This window comes from Hyperolius riggenbachi, chromosome 9 (assembly GCF_040937935.1).
Source record: "Hyperolius riggenbachi isolate aHypRig1 chromosome 9, aHypRig1.pri, whole genome shotgun sequence".
Lineage (NCBI taxonomy): Eukaryota > Metazoa > Chordata > Amphibia > Anura > Hyperoliidae > Hyperolius > Hyperolius riggenbachi.
The window spans coordinates 187,998,295-188,021,626 of record NC_090654.1 but is presented as its reverse complement, the minus strand read 5'-3'; the positions used below and the strand labels follow the sequence as shown (position 1 = coordinate 188,021,626).

Below are 23,332 nucleotides of genomic sequence, written 5' to 3'. Positions count from 1 at the left end.
ATAGCAGTACTGGCACCACCCTTCCACATGGAAGCCAGAAAACCATGTTGGGGGGCATACTATCTATCTACACATGCTGTGTTGGTGGCATAATACTCAGCTCTGGATAAATGGGAGACATGAGGGCTGCCCATGTTAATAGGTGCTGTCTACAATACCTAGGTTCAATGTAAAGTTTTTCTACATCATTTTATGTATTCTCCGACACACCAAGCAGTCTGAAGTATGTTGACCCGGCCCTTGATCGACAAAGTTTGGGTACCCCTGCTATACGCTAATGTAGCATTAATACGTAAATATGGAAAATGTTACACAGGTATCAAACTCAACTTTTTACATAAATTCAAAAAATCACCGCCAGTTTGATGCCTGACCAGTAATGCAATTATAATGCACTGGTGAGTTTTTGCTCATGAAAAGATATCAGTTCTTTAGTCAGCAGTCTACCTCCTGGGATGCAGTCAGATCTTATCAAACGCTAGGGCTGTGCTGGGATCCTTGAAGTTGTGCCAACAATAATAAGCATTTTCTACCAGTCAGAACATGGCCATTCTGATGTCAGAAATTCCCTGCCAAATAGTATATCTATTCTATTGTAACCGAAGCTGTCAATCAGCCATTTGAGGAATTTTGATTACCTTCTGGGATTTAGTCATATGGCGAATTAGAATACTTCAGTATTAAAATTTCCTCCATTCCGTCAACTTTAGAAACTGTGAATGCAAAAACTTTCAGTACCAACCTGCTCATTTTTGTTGTTGTAAGGGTGCCCATTAATTACGTGATTTTCAACATCGATATCTGGCCTATTTTATCATAATTATTGAATCTGGCGGATATTGCAGGGATCAATGAGACATGCTGAAAAATCTCAGTCGCAATGGCTTGATCGGGTGCGTGGTGGTGACAACTTTCGGATTTCCAGACGACCGATGGACCCAACAATCCCCCGAGCGATGTGCCTCCAAGTGCATGTGTCGCTTTTCCCCCTCCCCCCCCCCCCCCCCCAGCTCGTGGTTAGTGTTCCATATTCACCTGTCACCTTTTTGAATTGTCCCTGCAAGCGCCTGTACAAAGTGACACCGGTGCATGCATCTATTGGAAAGCTGTCTGCAGTGTGTGGGCAGGCAGTAGATCACAGTGGGCCCCTGTGCAGGATAAGTATAGGGGGTCACATGCGAGTGGATGTGGTCATAACAGATCTTGGGTGGATCCAAAAATTTCAATAACCTAAAAGCATGCCCGTTTTTAGGGCCGTGCGGGGAGTGCCGCCGCCCGGGGCGCTGTTGGGAAGGGGGCGCTATAATGGAGGGGGGAGCCGGAGCCGCAGGGAGGGCAGCCCGACCTCTCCCTCCCTCTCCTCTCCCAGGCCGCCCTCCGTGCTCCCCCTTCAGATGCAGAGCGAGCAGCCGGGAAGCGCTGTTTACAACTCACCTGCCTGGCTCCAAGCGCTGCTCTCTCGCCGCTGGTCTGTCTCCTCTCTCTGCATAGATGCGGATACACACGCTGAAGGAAGCAGCGTGTGAATCCGCATCTATGCAGAGAGAGGAGACAGACCAGCGGCGAGAGAGCAGCGCTTGGAGCCAGGCAGGTGAGTTGTAAACAGCGCTTCCCGGCTGCTCGCTCTGCATCTGAGGGAGATGCATGGAGGGCGGCCCGGGAGAGGAGAGGGAGGGAGAGGTCGGGCTGTCTCCCCGCGGCTCCGGCTCCCCCCTCCATTATAGGGGACAGCTAGCTATCTATCCTATCCTGGGGGCACCTACCTAATCTAACCTACACTGGGGGGCAGCTACCTATCTAACCTATAATGGTGGGCACCTACCTAATCTAACCTACACCGGGGGGCAGCTACCTATCTAACCTACACTGGGGGGGCAGCTACCTATCTAACCTACACTGGGGGGGCAGCTACCTATCTAACCTACACTGGGGGGCACCTACCTAATCTAACCTACACTGGGGGGCACCTACCTAATCTAACCTATACTGGGGGGCACCTAACTAATCTAACCTACACTGGGGGGCAGCTACCTATCTAACCTACACTGGGGGGCACCTACCTAATCTAACATACACTGGGGGGCAGCTACCTAATCTAACCTACACTGGGGGGCAGCTACCTAATCTAACCTACACTGGGGGGCAGCTACCTAATCTAACCTACACTGGGGGGCAGCTACCTAATCTAACCTACACTGGGGGGCAGCTACCTATCTAACCTACACTGGGGGGCAGCTACCTATCTAACCTATACTGGGGGGGCAGCTACCTAATCTAACCTACACTGGGGGACAGCTACCTAATCTAACCTAGACTGGGGGGCAGCTACCTATCTAACCTACACTAGGGGGCAGCTACCTATCTAACCTACACTGGGGGGTACCTACCTAATCTAACCTACACTGGGGGGCAACTATCTAATCTAACCTACGCTGGGGGGCAGCTACCTATCTAACCTATACTGGGGGGCACCTACCTAATATAACCTACACTGGGGGGCAGCTACCTAATCTAACCTACACTGGGGGGCAGCTACCTATCTAACCTACACTGGGGGGCAGCTACCTATCTAACCTACACTGGGGGGCAGCTACCTAATCTAACCTACACTGGGGGCAGCTACCTAATCTAACCTACACTGGGGGGCAGCTACCTAATCTAACCTATACTGGGGGGCAGCTACCTATCTAACCTATACTGGGGGCACTTATCTAACCTGTATTGGGGGCACCTACCTAGCTAGCCTATACAGGTGGCCACTATACTGGCTACCTATATTGCATGCACCTACCTAAATAACCTATACTGGGGGCACCTACCTATCTAACCTATGCTGTGGGAAACTATTCTGGCTACCTATATTAGAGGCACCCACCTAGCTAACCTGTACTGGGGCACCTACCTATCTAACTTATACCGGGGGCGCCTGCCTATCTAACCTATACTGGGGGCAACTATACTGGCTACCTATACTGGAGGCACCTACCTCGCTAACCTATAGCGGGGGCAACTATACTGGCTCACCTATGCCTGGCTACCTATACTGGGGGGACCTATACTAAGTGCAACTAGACCTGGCTACCCTATACTGCGGGCACCCATACCTTGCTCGGGGGGGGGACCGCAATTTTTACACCCTCGCCCTGGGTGCATTTTAGCCTAGAAACTGCACTGCATAAAAGTATGTGAACTTAGGTTGCATTCTATAGGCACTGTATTAACATAGCACATATTTTCTACCTATTCATTATGTCTTGTACATGACTGAGCCACAAGCAACTATCACTACCTCTTATACAGCGGTGTAACAACTTGTAAAAATGTATATGGTTAAAAAAAAAAAAGACCATGCAGTTATTATTAATATTATTATCCTATATCTATATAGCACTGATATTCTCCATAGTGCTTTTACAGGAACAGGAACTAACAATCTATTAACCTACCATAGTCATAGTCTAATGTCTATCTACCAAATTATTATTGTGTATTTATATAGTACAGCCATCTTCTGCAGTACTTTACAAAGTACATAGTTATTATGAGAGACAGCCACATGGGGGAAATGACATGGAGGGAAAGGCAACTTCATGGAGGAGAGTGAAACAGGGAGGGAGAGACAGCTTCTGAATGAGCTGGGTGCCAATATATAACCCTAAAGGATAATCTGGCCTTGGCTGCATGGGCCCTGCACAGGCATATGTCTGCCTCTGCTCCTCTCCCCTCCATACTAACATAACTATATCCTTGCAACACTTCAGAACTACACTCAGCCCCCAACTGTCACCCGAGGGATTGAGTCCCCATCTCTGCAGGTCAGGTGACATTCTTTGTGCGTCAATCAATCAATCCACCAGATCGGCCACCTCTCCAAGGAAGGTCTGCACACTGTAAGCTGGAAACCATCAATGCATTATTCCCTAACCACAAATACAAGCATCTGTCCAATCACCAATGATTGTTTCAGGGCCCCTGGGGGCCCCTTTTCAAGGCACTTGAAAGTGCACTATTAGTGGTTAACGCTGCCTGGAAGCCCTTCCCATCTATGGTGGATTTGCATTTAGTGACCTAAATAGCTGAATATGAGAAGATGTATTTGCAGAATTGGTAAACAGTTTAAAAGAACTTACTAGATTTTAATTATGTTTCCCCCCCCCCCCCCCCCCTACTATGTGATGTTGCGCCACTGCCTAAACTTGTGCTCTTCCATTTGTTTCTAACTCATCTTTTTGGGCAGCTGTTGTTTATTGGACCCGAACTCTTGCACAGGACAGAAGGAAAACATAGAAATGCACCCTGTTTGTATTTAGAGCGTTTAGTTTATCTAATTCTTCCTCATCTGTGGCTAATCACAATGTCATTTGATCTCTCAGCTGTGTCAGTTGGCTGCCACAGCAGAGCAGCTAATTGGTAAACACAGGATGTTAACAATATGTCTGCTTCCATTAAAGCAGGAAGTAGAAACACTGCATAATTATTGCAGGATTTGTATCAGCTGTAACAAAGAAATATTTTTCTTTAAAGGTTATTATGCTGTTGCTTTTATTTTAAAGCAGAGCAGTTCTGAGCTCAGGTCCGCTTTACACACTGCTGTTCCCCCTACAAGTCTTTCCCTTGAGGTTGTCTTATCTCCTGGTTTTGTGCTGCAACACTTGTGAAGGGAATTTATGTCCTTTTTTTTACATTCTGCTCTAATAAAGGATTTACTGTCTGTGAAACCATTTGATTTTGAGAGTGGACTGTAACATAGGCAGTTCTATCACTTAATGTGAGAAAGTATAAACAGTCATAAATCAGAGTTCAGGGATATGATGGGGAAAGATGTCATATAGGTGAAGGAGGCTGTAAAGATGTCAGAATTTGAAATTGAAAAAAAAACCTCAGACCAATATTGTGACCATAATCTTTTTGTGCTGTTCCTAGTTATCACCAAGAATTTTCTTAACTTTGCATTTGTTTAAATTATCTTTCAAAACCAAAGCATTAAGGCTACGTTCACAGTGGGACATAGGGCCGGTTCAAGTAACAATTGGGCCCTAGGGCAAAATTAGCCTGGGGGCCTCCAACAGACCCCCCCCCCCCCCGGAACCAAAAAGCATCATTAGAGGCCCTTTGTTGCAGCCAAATTTCCCTCCTGGGCCTCTGAGCTGGCTGCTGACCCTCCCCCAATCACCTCCCAACTTAACAGACTCTGCAGAGTCCCTGGGTAGCAACTGTTAAGATTGGGAGGGACAACTTGGGGGCCCCTACAGGCTCTGGGGCCCTGGGGCAATTGCCCATTTTTTTCCTATGGTAGCTCCGGCCCTTGCACGCATATCCTGCAAAAACAGAATCACAATGCAATGGAAAAGAAAAGTTACATCTCGCGTCATACAGTGGGATGTGAAAGTTTGGGCAACCTTGTTAATCGTCATGATTTTTCTGTATAAATCGTTGGTTTTTATGATAAAAAAATGTCAGTTAAATATATCATATAGGAGACACATACAATGATATTTGAGAAGTGAAATGAAGTTTATTGGATTTACAGAAAGTGTGAAATAATTGTTTAAATAAAATTAGGCAGGTGCATAAATGTGGGCACTGTTGCCATTTTATTGATTCCAAAACCTTTAGAACTAATTATTGGAACTCAAATTGGCTTGGTAAGCTTAATGACCCCTGACCTACATACACAGGTGAATCCAAAGAGAAAGCGTATTAAAGAGGGTCAATTGTAAGTTTCCCTCCTCTTTTAAATTTTTCTGAAGAGTAGCAACATGGGGGTCTCAAAACAACTCTCAAATGACCTGAAGACAAAGATTGTTCACCATCAGGAACATTTTGAGGAAATGGAAGACCACGGGCTCAGTTCAAGTTAATGCTCGAAGTGGCAGACCAAGAAAAATCTCGGATAGACAGAAGTGACGAATGGTGAGAACAGTCAGAGTCAACCCACAGACCAGAACAAGACCTACAACATCATCTTGCTACAGATGGAGTCCACTGTGCATCGTTCAACCATTTGGCGCACTTTACACAAGGAGATGCTGTATGCGAGAGTGATGCAGAGGAAGCCTTTTCTCCGCTTACAGCACAAAATGAGCCCCTTGAGGTATGCTAAAGCACATTTTGGAATAAGTTGCTGTGGACTGATGAAACTAAAATTAAGTTATTTGGGCATAACAAGGGGTGTTATTCATGGAGGAAAAAGAACACAGCATTCCAAGAAAAACACCTGCTACCTACAGTAAAATATGGTGGTGGTTCCATCATGCTGTGGGCATGTGTGGCCAGTGCAGGGACTGAGATTCTTGTCAAAGTTGGGGGACGCATGGATTCCACTCAGTATCAGCAGATTCTGGAGACCAATGTCCTGGAATCAGTGACGAAGCTTAAGCTGCCACAGGGATGGATCTTTCAACAAGACAACAACCCTAAACACTGCTCAAAATCTACTAAGGAATTCATGCAGAGGAACAAGTACAAGGTTCTGGAATGGCCATCTCAGTCCCCAGACTTGAATATAATTGAAAATCTGTGGTGTGAGTTAAAGAGAGCTGTCCATGCTCGGAAGCCATCAAACCTGAATGAACTAGAGATGTTTTGTAAAGGGGAATGGCCCAAAATACCTTCAACCAGAATCCAGACTCTCATTGGAACCTACAGGAAGCGTTTAGAAGCTGTAATTTCTGCAAAAGGAGGATCTTCTGAATATTGATTTTATTTCTTTTTTGTGGTGCCCAAATTTATGCACCTGTCTAATTTTGCTTAAACAATTATTGCGCACTTTCTGTAAATCCACTAAACTTCATTTCACTTCTCAAATATCACTGTGTGTGTCTCCTATATGATATATTTAACTGACATTTTTTATCGTAGCAACCAACGATTCATACAGAGAAATCATGACGATTAACAAGGTTGCCCGAACTTTCGCATCCCACTGTATGTGTGGTCTGAAGCATGCAGTAAAGCAATCCAGTACATACCAAGTATGTCCCAGATACCTATACTGGGGGCACCTATAGCTGGCATTACCCCACTACCCGCTGTGGCGCGCTTAGCAGGGGTTTGTCATTTAATACCCAGCACCAGGTGTCAAATGTCCTAGGTGTTACATGAACACTAACAATGGAACCATACTAAAGCAAATGTTAAAAAGTATGCATTCAGATACACAACAGGGGTAAAGAGGCGCTGTGTAGAATACAATTAGGTTAAAAACTGATAAAATATAAATAAGTGAGGTGGCTTACCTCAGTAACAACAGTCACATACGACAAATAAGATTTATAATGCACCATCAACACGTTTCCTCAGGCTAATACAAGTGCCAGTAGTATCGATATATCGAACATTTAGTTATATTTTATTGGATTTTAATCTAATTTCATCCTACCTGGGCGCCTCTTTACCCCTGTTCTGTGCTTCATACCCCCTTTCCTGTAAGATTGGAGGGGTCCCCTCTGTTTACTCAAGGTGGATGCCATTGCAATATTCAGTTGGTGTTCTTGATCAAGAGAGGGACTGCATCCAGTCCCGTTGGGACACCCCGAGTGAGGTCGGGTTCGTTGTCTCTACCTGCCTCAAATGGTCGGTTTCTCCTCCTGCACCCCACCTTTATGAGTAGTTTTGTTTACTCTTTAATACCACATTTGAGCTATTAATGTACTACAGTGTCTGGGCTCCCTATGTCTCTGTGTCATTTTTCTCCCTAGGGTGTTTGGACACCCCACCTCCTTATGCATTCAGATGAACAAATTATTTAGTTTTATACATTAAAAAAGCATCTCTACTACCACAGGATGATAGGGTAATGTGCTATATCTCATATAATGCAAATAGTGTGACTCGAGAAGGCAATGACTACCCAAACACACCATAACAGGGCATAGAAAAGAGCATTATTGTTTATCCCAAAGCATTGATTTCAAATCCCAACAGTATTCAAATTTACACACAGTTCTGAGCCTTTTTTGAAACTGCTAATAAAATTAGTCCAGATTAACAAATTCCCCTCACTGCAGCAGATAGCAGCGTCCTACAGGATAACAGGGGTACAGACAGTGGAGACTGAAAGCAGCTCTTCATATAGCTCTTTTTGTAGCAGATCCATACAGCAGATCAGAAACAGGGCTAAACATAATTTTGCCTTCTTAAAACAGAAGGTATTTGCATTAACACAGCTTGAAGTGAGCAAGTACGGTTTCCCATGATGCATCACTGCTGAATATGCAACTCATCTCCTAAAGCCCCTAAAAGCCAGGCACACATCCAGAACCGCTTCTGTGTACTGGGCTTATAGCTTGTAAAGTTTACAGAGCCACCCCAATCATACATGCTTACAGCCTGCTTTGAACTTTCTGGTCATCATCACATGGAATGAATTCATATGGCTCTAGGGGATAGGGCTTGGATAGCAAATACCTTGAATTAAAGGCATTGTTTTTTCAGAGAGCGCTCTTAAGTCTCTTTTAGCCCCTTATACTCTCCTTGTGGTTCTTGGTCACCATGAGCTGAACTGGGCTAAAGTGAGGCATACACTACATAGCCCTTGTCTAATTAACTTTTACTCCTGAGGTTTCTTCCTGGAGATAACTTTTCATCTTATGTAAAAATAACTTTTCAGCGCCTAGCAATTAAAAAGTACCAAAAAACTGTTAAAAAAAGTAATATTATACTTATCCTACTAATATTATAAATGGGAAAGTTCGGATGTTTGGACGTGTGGATGTGTGGATGTTTGTTACTCGATCACGCAAAAATGGCTGAACGGATTTGAATGAAATTTGGCACACACATAGTACATTACCTGGAATAAAGTATAGGATACTTTTATACCCATAACCTAAAAGTAGGCGGAGACAAATAAACATTTAACTGGGAAAATGTAAACTGCAGCCATTTTTACACTGTTAATGGTAGGGTTCTCAAACTTTGCACAGTTGGTCGCTGGGTGACTAGGAAGAATATTCAAAAAAGTGGGTGGGGCCTATAAAAGCCAATCAAAATTCACCTATTGATTTTCAAGAGGAATATTTACATTGCTGCCATTCTTTCACTGGCAAATGGCAAAAACCTCAAACTTGGTTGAGTTGATCAATGGGTGTCTAGGTTTCAAATTGAGAAAGGGGGGGGAGCCACAAACAGCCAATCAGATTTGTTTCATTCCAATGCAAATTATTGATGCCAATCACTGCAAAGCTCACAATCTTGGTAATTGAGTGATTGATTAATTGTGTGTTAGGGTTAGGAAAAGTGGGCGCAGCCAACACCAGCCAGATGCATAACCGGGCAACAACCGGCTCATCAGTGGGCGGAGACAAAATACAAATTTCACTGGGAAAATGTAAACTGAAGCCATTCTTACACTGTTAATGGTAGGTTTCTCAAACTTTGCACAGTAGGTCACTGGGTGACTGGGATTAATATTCAGAAAAGTGGGTGGATCCTACAAAAGCCAATCAATATTCACCTATTGATTTTTAAGGGGAAAATTTCATTGCTGCCATTCTTGCACTGTTAATGGTGCAAGTCTCAAACCTGTTGCAGTTGGTCATTGGGTGACTGGGGTTTACACTGATAAAAGGGGGTGGAGCCACAAACAGCCAATCTGACTTGTTTCATTTTAATGCAAGTTATTGATGCCAAAGACCACAAAGCTCACAAACTTGGTCATTGAGTTATTGCGTAATTGTGTGTTAGGGTTAGGAAAAGTGGGCGCAGCCAACACCAGCCAAATACATAAGCGGGCAATGCCGTGTCATCAGTGGGCGGAGACAAATACACATTTCACTGATAAACTGTAAACTGCAGCCAGTCTTACACTGTTAATGGTAGGGCTGTCAGACTTTGCATAATTGGTCACTGGGTGACTGGGATTAATATTCAGAAAAGTGGGTGGAGCCTACAAAAGCCAATCAAAATTCACCAATTGATTTTTCAAGGAGAATATGTAATTGCTGCCATTCTTGCACTGTTAATGGCACAAGCCTTAAACCTGGTACAGTTGGTCATTGGGTGACTGGGGTTCAAATTCAGAAAAAAGGGGGAGCCACAAACAGCCAATCAGATTTGTTTCCTTTCAATGCAACTTATTAATGCCAAAGACCGCAAAGCTCACAAAGTTGGACATTGAGTAATTGTGTGTTAGGGTTGGAAATAATGGGCGGAGCCAACACCAGCCAAAAACATACCCGAGCAATGTCAGGACATCAGTGGGCGGAAAAAAATTAATGGTAGGGTTCTCAAACTTTGCACAGTTGGTCACTGGGTAACTGGGATTAATATCCAGAAAAGTGAGTGGAGCCTATAAAAGCCAATCAAAATCCACCTATTGATTTTAAAAAGGAATACATCATTGCTGCCATTCTTGCACTGTTAATGACACAAGCCTCAGATCTGGTACAGTTGGTAATTGGGTGACGGGTTCAAATTCAGAAAAGGGGTGGAGCCACAAACAGCTAATCAGATTTGTTTCATTTCAATGCAAATTATTCATGCCAAAGACCACAAATCTCACAAACTCAGTCATTGAGTAATTGTGTGTTATGCTGGGCATACACCGTGCAATTCTGCGGCGGTATCGAGCCGCTGGCTCGATGCCGGCACGTGGACCGATTCCCACTCGTCCCCGTGGGCAGTTCCTTATCAGCCGCTCGTTTCTTCCATTGTCCGCCAGCGGGGATCGAGCGCGGAATTGATCCGCCGCGGTGATCGGACAGGTTGAATATTATCAATCGAGCCATCAGCGGCTCAATTGATAACAACTATCGCGCCGTCTATGCCCAGCATTAAGGTTAGAAAAAGTGGCCACAGCCAACAGCTGTGCCAACAGCCAACAAGGTTAGAAAAAGTGGCCACAGCCAACACCAGCCAAATACATACTCAGGGAACGCCAGGACATCAGTGGGTGGAGAAAAATACAAATTTCACTGGCACTATGTAAATTGCTGCCATTCTTACATTGTCAATGGTAGAGTTCTCAGTCATTGCACAGTTGGTCACTGGGTGACTGGGATTAATATTCAGAAAAGTGGGGTGAGCCTACAAAAGACAATCAAAATTCACCTATTGATTTTCAAGGGGAAATATTGAATTGCTGCCATTCTTGCACTGTTAATGGCACAAGCCTCAAAGCTGGTACAGTTGACCTTTTGGTGACTGGGGTTCAAATTCAAAAAAAGAGTTGGAGCCACTGCCAATTAGATTTATTTCATTTCAATGCCAACCATGTTCCCGTTCACTCATCCCAGGGCTACCGGGGGACAATACAGGGGCGCCCCGAAGCGTGGCACCGCAGAAGAGCAGCCGCCCGGTCCGGCCGGCAGAAATGGTTAAGACCCTTTTTCAATTAGAGTGCCGCATCTGTCTCCGAGACAGATGCGGTACAAGTGCAGCTGAGCAATCCAAATCCCCCTGCAGTGCCAATGTGAGGCAATGGAGATTCAGACACGATGTGCAAAAAAATGTGGCAGACTCAGCTTTTTCCCCCCTGCACACAAATCAGGAGCAGCCTATTGATTTCAATTGACTGTCATTTCAGTCTCTATTTCTGTGTGCGGGAATACGGAGCTGTTCAGCCCTAGTGGGAAAGGGGCCAATGCACAGACAGCACTACCACATATAAACAACTTCCCAAGTAGTCTGCATTGACCAAAGGAGATATAATGCTGATGTTGTTAATTGCCATAGTTATGCTATCATAATGTTCAGTTTGGTAACTGTATGTATGAAACTGCAGTTGCGCTTTAAAGTGAACCAAGCACCATTTTTAGCACCCAGGGCATTTCAATAGCACATATGCAAGCCATCAATGTGGCTCAATAAAAAAAAAAAAACTTAAATGTAACCTCTTCTTTTTACATTTAAAAGTTTAGCAGAGGGTTTTATTACCCTACTTCCACGGCCTGCCCAACTGCAGAAGTTTCAGGCAGTTAAGGACTGATGTAATTATGTTATTGCACACATTAGCAGAGGGCAAATAAAAGCTTTCATCAGTAGGGGAAGGTTAGATAGAATATTGTGCTTCAAGGGTTTACAGAAGTACAGATGCTATCTTCACACCTTCCCTGGATGGCATGGCAGCTCCTAAAGCTATTAGAAACGATGGAAAAAAAGTGGTGCTTGGTTCCCTTTAATGGCTATTCGTAGTTTTGGTTGCAGCCTCAGAGTGTGACTACTGAGAGTTTTATATTCACAGACAAACAAGGACTTTTTGACTAGATACATTAGAATCCACACAGAAGATATAACGTTGGAATATATAACTGTACAAAATGATGTATTTCAGTTAAAAGAAAGCCTGTAAGAAATGTGTGATTTGGATCTAGATGCTCCAGATGTGCTCATTAACACACCATGTACACCCATCAGTCATATCCATTGCAGCTGCGATTGTTCAGTTACACTCCTTACTTCAGCAGAGTATAAGTTACCACCAATGACATGTGCATCCATGCATATAGGGCCAGATTTATGAAGCGGGGCAGTGATTACTGCAGATCAGAAATGATCCGGTAAAACCATCCTGTATTTATGACTTTTTTTTTTAATTGAGTGTAAACAATAGCATGCGAACAATTGCAGTTTGACTGTAACTAGTCCTCTTACTTTTCAGAGACTCTTGACAAAGTCTGATGTGCCCTTTCTTATGGTGGCAAACTTAAAGTCACAGGATAGCAAACACCTGTGAATAAATCAATGAAGATTAACTATGGTTATCTCCAGTGATGTTCGGCCTTAGTAAATCCAGTATCAAAATCATAGTATAATAGGGTGGTGCATTCTCTGGTGCCCTCTTATTCAGAACCCCACACCTGCCTGTTGTTTACATGTGCTTCCTCCTTAAAGTGGATCTCTTGCACAGGACAGTAGGAAAGCAGAAATAAATGTACCCTGCATATTTAGAGAGTTTAGTCTGTCTAATGCCCCTTCATCTGTGACTAATCACTGCTGTATTTTGATCTCTCAGCTATGTCAGCTCAGAAATCTCTGCCAAGGCAGAGCAGCTAATTTGTAAACACAGGATGTTAATAGTGTGTCTGTTTCCATGAAAGCAGGAAGAAGACGCACTGCAAATTTATTGCAGGATTTGTATTAGCTGTAACAAAGACATTTTTTGTTTAAAGGTTATTATGCTGTTGCGAAGTTCTGAGTTCAGGTCTGCTTGCACAGGAGTTTGTGCATATATACCGAGCAGTGTTGTAGCTATTACCTACTGGCCTGGCAAATTGTCTGTTTCTTTTCTACTTGCTAACATCCATGTAACAGCATTACTTGCAATCTGTGATCTGTTATCTGCATATTAGGTCTAGAGAGCAGACCAGCGTGATCAGACTGGATATGCAGATAAACCAGATCACAGATATGTAACAAATGCTAGCCATACAGAATACAATTTTATGCTACATTCAGGAGATCATTAACGGTACAACTTTTCACCAAATGCCATCTTTCAATGTGATTTGTACGATCGAATTGTATAGAAAATTTGCTGTTTATGAATGCAATCGATAAGAAACAATTCTTTTGTCGATTGCTAAATAGGATAAAATCGATCCGAAAGTAGGATTTTATGATCGAATTTGTAGAAAGAATTGTTCAGTAAATGTGAACAATTGATAATTGTCTTCGGATTAGCTACGATAATTCAAATCGCATCGAAAGATCACTTTTAGTGAAAAATTGTACATTTAACCACTGGGACTGCAGGACTGCAGTCTTAAAACCCCTTAACGACCAGACACTTTTTTTCCATTCAGACCACTGCAGCTTTAACGGTTTATTGCTCGGTCATACAACCTACCACCTAAATGAATTTTACCTCATTTTCTTGTCACTAATACAGCTTTCTTTTTGTGCTATTGGATTGCTGCTGTGATTTTTAGTTTTTATTATATTCATCAAAAAAGACATGAATTTTTTAACTTTTGGTGCTGACATTTTTCAAATGAAGTAAAATTTCTATATACATTTTTGTCTACATTTATTGTGCTACATGTCTTTGATTAAAAAAAAAAATACAATAAGTGTATATTTATTGGTTTGGGTAAAAGTTTTAGCGTTTACAAACTATGGTGCAAAAAGTGAATTTTTCCATTTTGAAGCATCTCTGACTATTCTGAGCACCTGTCGTGTTTCATGAGGTGCTAGAATACCCCCCAAATGACCCCATTTTGGAAAGAAGACATCCCAAAGTATTCACTAAGAGGCATGGTGAGTTCATAGAAGATTTTATTTTTTGTCACAAGTTAGCGGAAAATGACACTTTGTGACAAAAATAAATAAATAAAAAGTTTCCATTTCTGTTAACTTGTGACAAAAAAAAATTAAATCTGCCACAGACTCACCATGCCCCTCTCTGAATACTTTGGGGTGTCTACTTTTCAAAATGGGTTCATTTGTGGGGTGTGTTTACTGTCCTGGCATTTTGGGGGGTGCTAAATTGTAAGCACCCCTGTAAAGGTGCTCATAGGACTTTGGGCCCCTTAGCGCACCTAGGATGAAAAAAAGTGTCACACATGTGGTATCGCCGTACTCAGGCGAAATAGTACAATTGTTTTGGGGTGTATTTTTACACATACCCATTCTGGGTGGGAGAAATATCTATATGACAGGTGGTCTATGAGGGGCCGAATTTTGTGGAACCGGTCATAAGCAGGGTGGCCTCTTAGATGACAGGTTGTATTGGCACTGAAGTACAGGAAGCGCAGGGTGTTCTCAAATCGTGACCTGGACGTGGCAGCAGAGAACATGGGCATGTGATGTATTGGGTGCATAGACCAATAAGACCGCAATACATTCTTTTTGACTAGACCCATGTTAAAGAGACTCTGTAACATTAAAAAGATCCCCTGGGGGGTACTCACCTCCGGTGGGGGAAGCCTCCGGATCCAAATGAGGCTTCCCACGCCGTCCTCTGTCCCACGGGGGTCTCGCCGCAGCCCTCCGAACAGCCGGCGACTGTGCCGACTGTCAGTTCAATATTTACCTTTGCTGGCTCCAGCGGGGGCGCTGTGGCGACTTTCTGCACGGAAATAGACGGAAATACCCGATCTCCGTCGGGTCCGCTCTACTGCGCAGGCGCCGGAAACTTGCGCCTGCGCAGTAGAGCAGACCCGACGGTGATCAGGTATTTCCGCCTACTTCGGCGCCGAGAGGCATCAGAGCGCCTGCGCAGGAGCCAGGAAGGTAAATATTGCGTCACGGCTGTACGGAGGGCTACAGCGAGACCCCTGAGGGACGCAGGACGGCGTGGGAAGCCTCATTAGGATCCTGAGGCTTCCCCCACCCGAGGTGAGTACCCCCCAGGGGCCGTTTTGTCGTTACAGTTCCTCTTTAAGGAGAAGGCCCCAAAAAATGTTACATTCGGAAACTTGTTGGTTTCCACCGAAAAGGCTGGGCATGGTAGCTTCTTGGATTGGCAGTTGCGTATTGTGTGGCATAACGGTTGGTCTCAGCCACAATTAAGTCGTAGAGACCAGCAGTGATCAGGAAAAAAAAATTCTGTCACTGCAGTGGGGCGGGTGAGAGTTTAGCTGGGTGATCAGAAGCCCACAGGGGGCAGATTAGGGCCTGATCTGATGGATAGGAGTGCTAGGGGGTGACAGGTGGTGACGGGAGGTGATTGATGGGTGTCTCAGGGGGTGATTAGAGGGGAGAATAGATGCAATCAATGCACTGGGGAGGTGATCGGAAGGGGGTCTGAGGGGGATCTGAGGGTTTGGTCGAGTGATCAGGATTCCACACGGGGCAAATTAGGGCCTGATCTGACGGGTAGGTGTGCTAGGGGGTGACAGGTGGTGACAGGAGGTGATTGATGGGTGTCTCAGGGTGTGATTAGAGGGGGGAATAGATGCAAGCAATGCACTGGGGAGGTGATCGGGGGGGGGGGGAGCTGAGGGCGATCTGAGGGTGTGGGCGGGTAATTGGGTGCCTGCAAGGGGCAGATTAGGGTCTGATCTGATGGGTAGCAGTGACAGGTGGTGACAGAGGGTGATTGATGGGTGATCAGTGGGTGATTAGAGGGAAGAATAGATGTAAATAATGCACTGGGGGGGTGGTCAGGGGGAGTCTGAGGGTGTGGGCGGGTGTTTGGGTGCCTGCAAAGGGGCAGATTAGGGTCTGATCTGATGGGTAGTAGTGACAGGGGGTGACGGGGTGATTGATAGGTGATCAGGGTGTGATTAGAGGGGAGAATAGATGCAAGCAATGCACTTATGAGGTGATCAGGGGGGGTCTGAGGGCGATCTGAGGGTGTGGGTGTGTAATTGGGTGCCCGCAAGGGGCAGGTGAGGGTCTGATCTGATGGGTAGCAGTGAGAGGTGGTGACAGGGGGTGACTGATGGGTGATCAGTGAGTGATTAGAGGGGAGAACAGATGTAAATAATGTACTTGGGAGGTGATCAGGGGGGGGGTCTGATGGCTATCTGAGGGTGTGGGCGGGTGTTTGAGTGCCCGCAAGGGGCAGATTAGGGTCTGATCTGATGGGTAGCAGTGACAGGGGGTGATTGATGGGTGATTGACAGGTGATTGACAGGTGATCTGTGGGTGATTACAGGGGAGAATAGATGTATACAGTACACAGGAGGGGGGGTCTTGGAAGGATCTGAGGTTGTGGGGGGGTGATCAGGAGCCCCCAGGGGGCAGTTTAGGACCTAATCTAAAATATAGCATTGACAGATAGTGACAGGGAGTGATTGATTGGTGATTAGGGGGGTGATTGGGTGCAAACAGTGGTCTGAGGGGGTGATCAGGGGGGGGGGGGTCTGAGGGGTGCTGTGGGCGATCAGGGGGCTGGGGGGGCAGGATCAGTGTGCTTGGGTGTTTGCTAGGAGGGCTGCCTCCTGCCCTGGTCTCCAGGGCATGAGGCAGCCTGTATAATACACTTGTTATACATTACAAGGTGTATTATACACTTTGTGTGTGGCGATCGCAGGGTTAACAACCCACCGGCGCTGCTAAATGGCCGGCGGGTTGATGTCACGGGTGGGCGGAGCCTAATGCCGGCGGATGCGTGCACATCTATGAGCGCGATCCCCGGCTACTCAGTCCCCCAGGGCGTTACGTGGTCCTGGGGGTGCCACTTTGCCGACGCCCATAGGTAGTGGGCGGTCGGCAAGTGGTTAATCGGCACCTAAATATTGAATGTTGTCAGATTCAATATTTTTTATGTTTATTCAATGTTTTAGTTTTATCTGAAATACAGTATAAGGTGGCCATAGTCTCTAATTAATCTGATCAGAGATTTATCGTATCTACCCATTCACTACACACAGATTTTCAATAGATTTCACCAAATCTATAAAAAATCTATCGAACCGCAGTGCTGCACTGTTTGATTCTGCTGCATCAGTCTAACCCCGCTCTCCTGCAGCATCGGTCTAACCCCCCTCTCCTGCTGCATCAGTCTATCCCCACTTTCCTGCTGCGACGGTTTAACCCCGCTATCCTGCTACGTCAGTCTTCCCCTGCTCTCCTGCTGCGTCGGTCTGCCCCCGCTCTCCTGCTGCATCAGTCTACCCCAACTCCCCTGCTGCGTTGGTCTGCCCCCGCTCTGCTGCGTCGGTCTATCCCCACTCACCTGCTGCGTTGGTCTACCCCCGCTCCCATTCTGCGTTGGTCTACCCCCACTCCCAAGCTGCGTCGGTCTGCCCCTGCTCTCCTGCTGCGCCGGTCTGCCCCCGCTCTCCTGCTGCATCGGTTTATCCCCGCTCTTCTGCTGCGCCGGCCTGCCCCCGCTCCCTTGCTGCGTCGATGTATCCTGCTCCCCTACTGCATTGGTCTATGCCCGCTCCCCATCTGCATTGGTCTACCCCTGCTCCCCATCTGCATCGGTCTTCCTCTACTCCCCTGCTGCGTCAGTCTACCCCTGCTCCTCATCTGCATCAGTCTACCCCCGCTCCTCATCTGCATCAGTCTACCCCCGCTCCTCATCTGCATCAGTCTACCCCCGCTTCCCTGCTGCGTTGGTCTACCCCCATTCCCCTGCCACGTCGGTTTACCCCCACTCCCCTGCTACATGAGTCTACCCCCACGCCCCCGCTGCGTCAGTCTGCCCTCACACCCCCGCTGCGTCAGTCTACCCTCACTCCCCTGCTGCGTCAGTCTACCCCTCCTCCCCCGCTGCGTCAGTCTACCCTCACTCCCCTGCTGCGTCAGTCTACCCCACTCCCCTAATTTTCCATCTGTTCCAATCACAATTTACTGACTTGAATTATTAAAAGTCGCTAATTGTGCTATACATTTCCAGCAGAATCGATCATGGAGATCAAATCTGCCAGTAAAAATCGATGCGTGTATAGCCTGCTTTATTCATTTAAACACGTGTAAACATGAATCTCTATATAGGACATGTCACTTACATGATAGAAAGCACCGGAGGAATTTGTAGAAAGCTGATCTTTTTAAAGCAGTAAAATCAGCAATGCATTCTAACTGCTTCAGAAATCAATTTGCCACTCAAGCTTGATTTAGCATATTTATGTAGTAAGTGCATTTATCCATTACACTTATGATCATGTAAATGATATTAGTGCAGAATTGATACATTGCTGTAAAGCTAAAGGCCCGGGAGAAGTGCACTAATTCCAGTGTCCTCTCTCTCCTCAGCCCGACAACCAATCACCGTCTTTCTGAGTGGACATTGGAATTAAACAGATCCTGAGCCAGCACTTTACCAAACTTTGTAGGTAGCCCCGGTGAGTATGGGGTTATACAGTATAACACAGTGGAAGCGTCGCTCTAAACTACTTTTGCTGAAATCTTCATACAGCAGAACTAGAACGCGTTGGCTGTATTACCATTGTCATCAGATAATAAATATATACGGTAATGTTTGGTTTAAAGAAATACCGAGGCGGGGATTTACTGATGAGATAAACAACTGTATCTATCCTCCCTCTCCCAAAAATGAAGATATTATCTCACAGTTTTATTTTAAATTTAAATCTACTTTTTAACTTTTTACTGTTTCATTGTCTCTGCTCAATGAAATATTCATTGAAGTATGCCAGAGCTAAAATCTATGAATTATTGAGCATTTTTATCTCTTTCCTGCTCTTAGAAGCCATTTTCTGCCAAAAAGTGTTTTATGGCTGGAATTACTTATCAGTGAGCGCTGTGCTATAGTCCAGACCAGGTCTGACTGGACAGAAACTGTCACTTGCATTCCTGATGTTTAACTCTTTCAGAGAAAGAAAAAAGGAATACATCATACATCATAGTTATCTGTGTACTTGGCACTGTACATACACGTCTTTTTTACCATGTCACATTACTATTATTCCTTTAAGGGTTAGATTGTGAAGAATTTTACCTTATATTCCAAAGGTCAGTCCATTTAAGAGTAACATTTGGGTTTTATATAGTGATATTCGTATTTCGGGCTCTTCTTTTTTTCTGACCTCAGCAGGAGTCCTAATCTGAGGAACACAGGTTCCTCATACTGATGTTTTGGACTCTAGCATAGAAATCTTCATTCGTAGAACAGTGTTTAAAGGTTTAGGATATACACACTATAATGGTAGTGTCTGTAACGTATTTTCTGTCTGCTGATTGAGAAGTTAGTATGGAGAGCTTGGGCTCGATTTACCAAGCGGTGCAAAGTGTTAGCACCGTGGTGAAAAGGCCCTCTTCACGCCTAAAGTCACTTTAGGCATGATAAGAAGGGCTTCGCGCGAAGTTTCCGCGCGTAAAGTTTTGCGCGCGCTCCCGCGTGCGTGCGCGCGAAGCGCCCCTCACTTCGCGCGATGCGCCCATTAAACCCTATGGGACTTTGCGCGCGCGCCTGTGCGGGTGCGCGCGCAAAACTTTGCGCGCGATAACTTCGCGCGAAGTGCAGGCAAAAACGGTGCTAACTCAGTGGTGAAGAGGTCATCACGCCTAAAGTCCTTTACTGGGTTAGCACCGCTTGGTGAATCGAGCCCCTTGTGTTTCTGACCATTTTTATATCTGTCGTTTCCCTGGTTACCTGATTGCATGTAGTTTGTGAGTGCCTTTGTATATTTAAAGTAAACCTGAGATGATGATGTAAAAAAAACATTGCATATACCTGGTGCTTCCTCCAGCCTCTTTCAGGCTAATCGGTCTCTCGTTGTCCTCCTCCGCCACCAGGATCTTCCACTATGGGTCCCGGTAATTGAGCCAGTCGAGGTGTAATGTGCATGCGTGGCCCTGTCAGGTGTCCCGGTGCTGTGAGCATTCTGCAATTCTACTGCTCAGAAGCAGAGTGTTCCCAGGAGCGCGAGTGGCTAGACTGCCTGTCCCGACCGAATTACCATGTCCCATAGCAGTAGATCCAGGTGGTGGAGGAGGACAACAAGTAACTGATTAGCCTGAAAGGGGCTGAAGGAAGCCTCAGGTATGTATAATTTTTTATGTCATCAGGTACACACATCAGGTCTCTGCAGGGATGTGCACACCTCTGTTTGTGAGTGTCATTGCACAGTATGCCTTTAACTGGCTGAGAAGCCCCATATAAACCAGATGCTTTTTGGTTTCATGATGTCCATTCTGCTCTCCATGCAAAGATTGATTGATTGAGGGAAGTTAAATTATCCAATGAGGCCAGTGAAAAGTATCTGCAATGACATGCGTACCCCATTCAGAGAACCTAGGTTCTAGAGCTTATTTGCAGGGAAGACAGTTCATCTGCCAACATGTTTTGAAGTTCTGGAAGAAAACCAGAGTACCTATTGGACACCTACTGTATTAAGGTGGCCATTAAGGATACAATCCACTGGCCGATTGATTGTCCGATTCGATCATTATGATCGATCAGAAACAATCATTCAGGCCCACTAACGGGAGAAAAACTGCTAACCAATCCAATCAGATTGATGTACTCAATACAAAAATGGTTAGATACCATTAATCTTATGTAATTTGTATGCATTTTTCCTTCTGTTAGTGCTCCCGAATTATCGTTTAAATCAATCATAACGATGTAATCGGACAACAATCGTCCTAGGGATTGTATCATTAATTGCCACCTTTACAGGGAAAATATGGACACCCCTACCATAGAGAAAGCATTTTTGGTGGAGTTGTAATCCAGAACCCCAGAGCTACAAGGAAAGAAAGCTAAACACTTAGCTACTGTGTTGCCATGGCAAAGGTTGTCCTGTCTCTTACCAGACATAGCAACACTGGTCTTATAGAAACATTAAGTATATCCATAATCATCTGTATTGTGTATGGCTGTGGCTGTTTTTCATTTGTAATAATTTCTGCTCTAGTCCTCTACTGTGGATCTATACACATTAATGTAACTGCTTAGGGAATATGTGCAGATTGAGCATGGTCTGTCACCAGGTCATTTTTTTTCCCCTTTATTTTAGTGTATTTATTTATTTTTGTAATTTAGCTGTCTGTTGTTAACTCCAGCTTGGATTGATGATATATGGGCTTCCTGCTAGCTCAGGGATCCCCAAGGATCTGTATGGTATGGTATATTGCTAGCTGCACTGACCAGAAGAGCAAGCTTGCCATCTAGTGGCCAGATGAGTGTCCTACACAGTTCTTGGGGCCTTGAATGAAATAACTGTATTACCTTATTATTGTTGTTGCTGTTATATTTTATTTATGGGAGCCCATCAGACTATGGGTCTGCCACCCATTTTTAATACAATGAACATACACAGTTGACAACATAGAAAACTAATAGATACAGTCAGTGGCGTAGCTGTGGGAGATGTGGGCCCCAATGCAAGTTTTACAATGCCACCCCCTCCCCCCCAAGCACTCTATACATAAAAATGTATACAGCGCACCAAAACCTGCCAATGGCAACTGCAGTGTCAGAGGTGCAAGAAGGTGATGGGGAACAGTTTGTTAATGATTACCACTAATCAAAAAGTATCTATAGATGTTATTACTGTGAGCACAGGATCAATAGTGAGCTAATACTGTAGTTGAGGGAGGGTCCTTTGGGGCCCCTCTGGCCCCAGGGCCCGATGCGATCGCAACCTCTGCAACCCCTATTGCTACGCCCCTGTATACAGTATGTTACAGCCAGAACCTAAAGCCGGGCCACTCCGGGTTCTGGCCGGCCAATATGCAAAGTGGCCAGGCTACTGCCGCCAATGTCAGAAACAATTTGTGTTTGGCAGTGGCATGTGCATTTTTTTACCCAGCTCCTCCCCTTACCCTTGACCCCCTCTTTGCAGGGAGGAGATATACAGGGCAGCCCATCCTGCTGTTGTGCGTGGTGTGTGTGTGGTGTCTCTGTGGGCTTTTATTATTGCAGCCTGTGTTGCTGGTAATCACTACTGTAACATAGGCTGCAGTGAAAGCCAGAGATGTCACATGTGCACACACAGCAGAAAGGGGGTGCAGACACACTCTCTCCCTCCCTGCTGGATGTGTGCCTGTGTGACTGTATATTTCCTTACTGCAGACATGTGAGAGGAGGACACAAGCTGTTGCTTCTCACATTGGTCGCAGTAGCCACTTCACTTACCATAAGGCACTGTAGGCACATTCCTACAGGCACCGCACCTGATGATGGAAAGGTAGCTCTCTCCCCTCTCCAAGTGCATCCCTTCCTCCTTCCCTATACAGAGGCCCGAGCAGAGCATAAATGAGAGGTTACTCACCCAGCTCTCAGCATTCCACTGATCAGATCTCAGCCAGGGGCACCACTAGCTACTTAATATTGAGAGTACATCTGGCTACCCAACAGTGTAGCCAACTCATCCCTTTAATTACTGGCACATATCAATTATACAGGTTTTGTGGCTAGGTAGATGCAGTTAAGGCACAGATTATGTGCAAATAGCCCCACAGCATGTATAACTTAGATGTGTCAGTAATTAAAGGGATGAGTTGGCAACACTGCTGCCACGGGACACCTGTAGCTACCTATGACGGGCAAGGGAAGTAAGGCAGAAGTGACAGTTGGGCCAGCCAGCACACATGCGCTGCAGTTCGGCAGGGTTTGTAGGCTAATGGAGGGCGAGGTCTAGGGTGCCAGGACACCTGTGCCTGTAAGCGCCTGTGATGTAAATCTAGGCCTGGGTATTGGCCAGCCAGATTGGGAAGTAGTCTCGGATTGGTCATTATATTCATACAAAACACAATGATCTAGGTCTTGCCGAGCAGGTCTGCAGGACTCGATTTCACTTTATCAATGTTGTTCTTATTTACTTTTTACTTATGCACCATATCGGAATTGCTTTAAAGTGGAACTCCATTCCGCCAGAAAGTCTCCCATACACATTCCTGACTGATCTGCCTCCTGTGAGTTTTTTCTAGAACCTTAAATCAAACTTGAAGTGAGAAAATTCAGTTGAGGTTTGATACTTACCTCAGTAGAGGGAAGGCTCCGGACAGCATAGAGCCTTCCTTT

General features: G+C 45.3%; 1 protein-coding gene across 4 annotated transcripts in view; it reads left to right on the top strand.

Annotated features, from left to right (window-relative positions):
- ADAMTS9 (ADAM metallopeptidase with thrombospondin type 1 motif 9) overlaps positions 1-23,332 on the top strand; it is a 421,594-nt gene that overhangs the window by 336,806 nt on the left and 61,456 nt on the right. Inside the window, exon 31 of one of the 4 annotated variants that reach the window (XM_068253805.1) lies at positions 18,595-18,656. The exons of the other annotated variants lie outside the window; for them this stretch is intronic. Within the exon in view, the coding sequence (XP_068109906.1) occupies positions 18,595-18,621 (27 nt within the window). The 3' untranslated portion in view covers positions 18,622-18,656. Of the gene's footprint in view, positions 1-18,594; positions 18,657-23,332 lie in introns of those variants that run through there. 4 annotated transcript variants of the gene reach the window in all.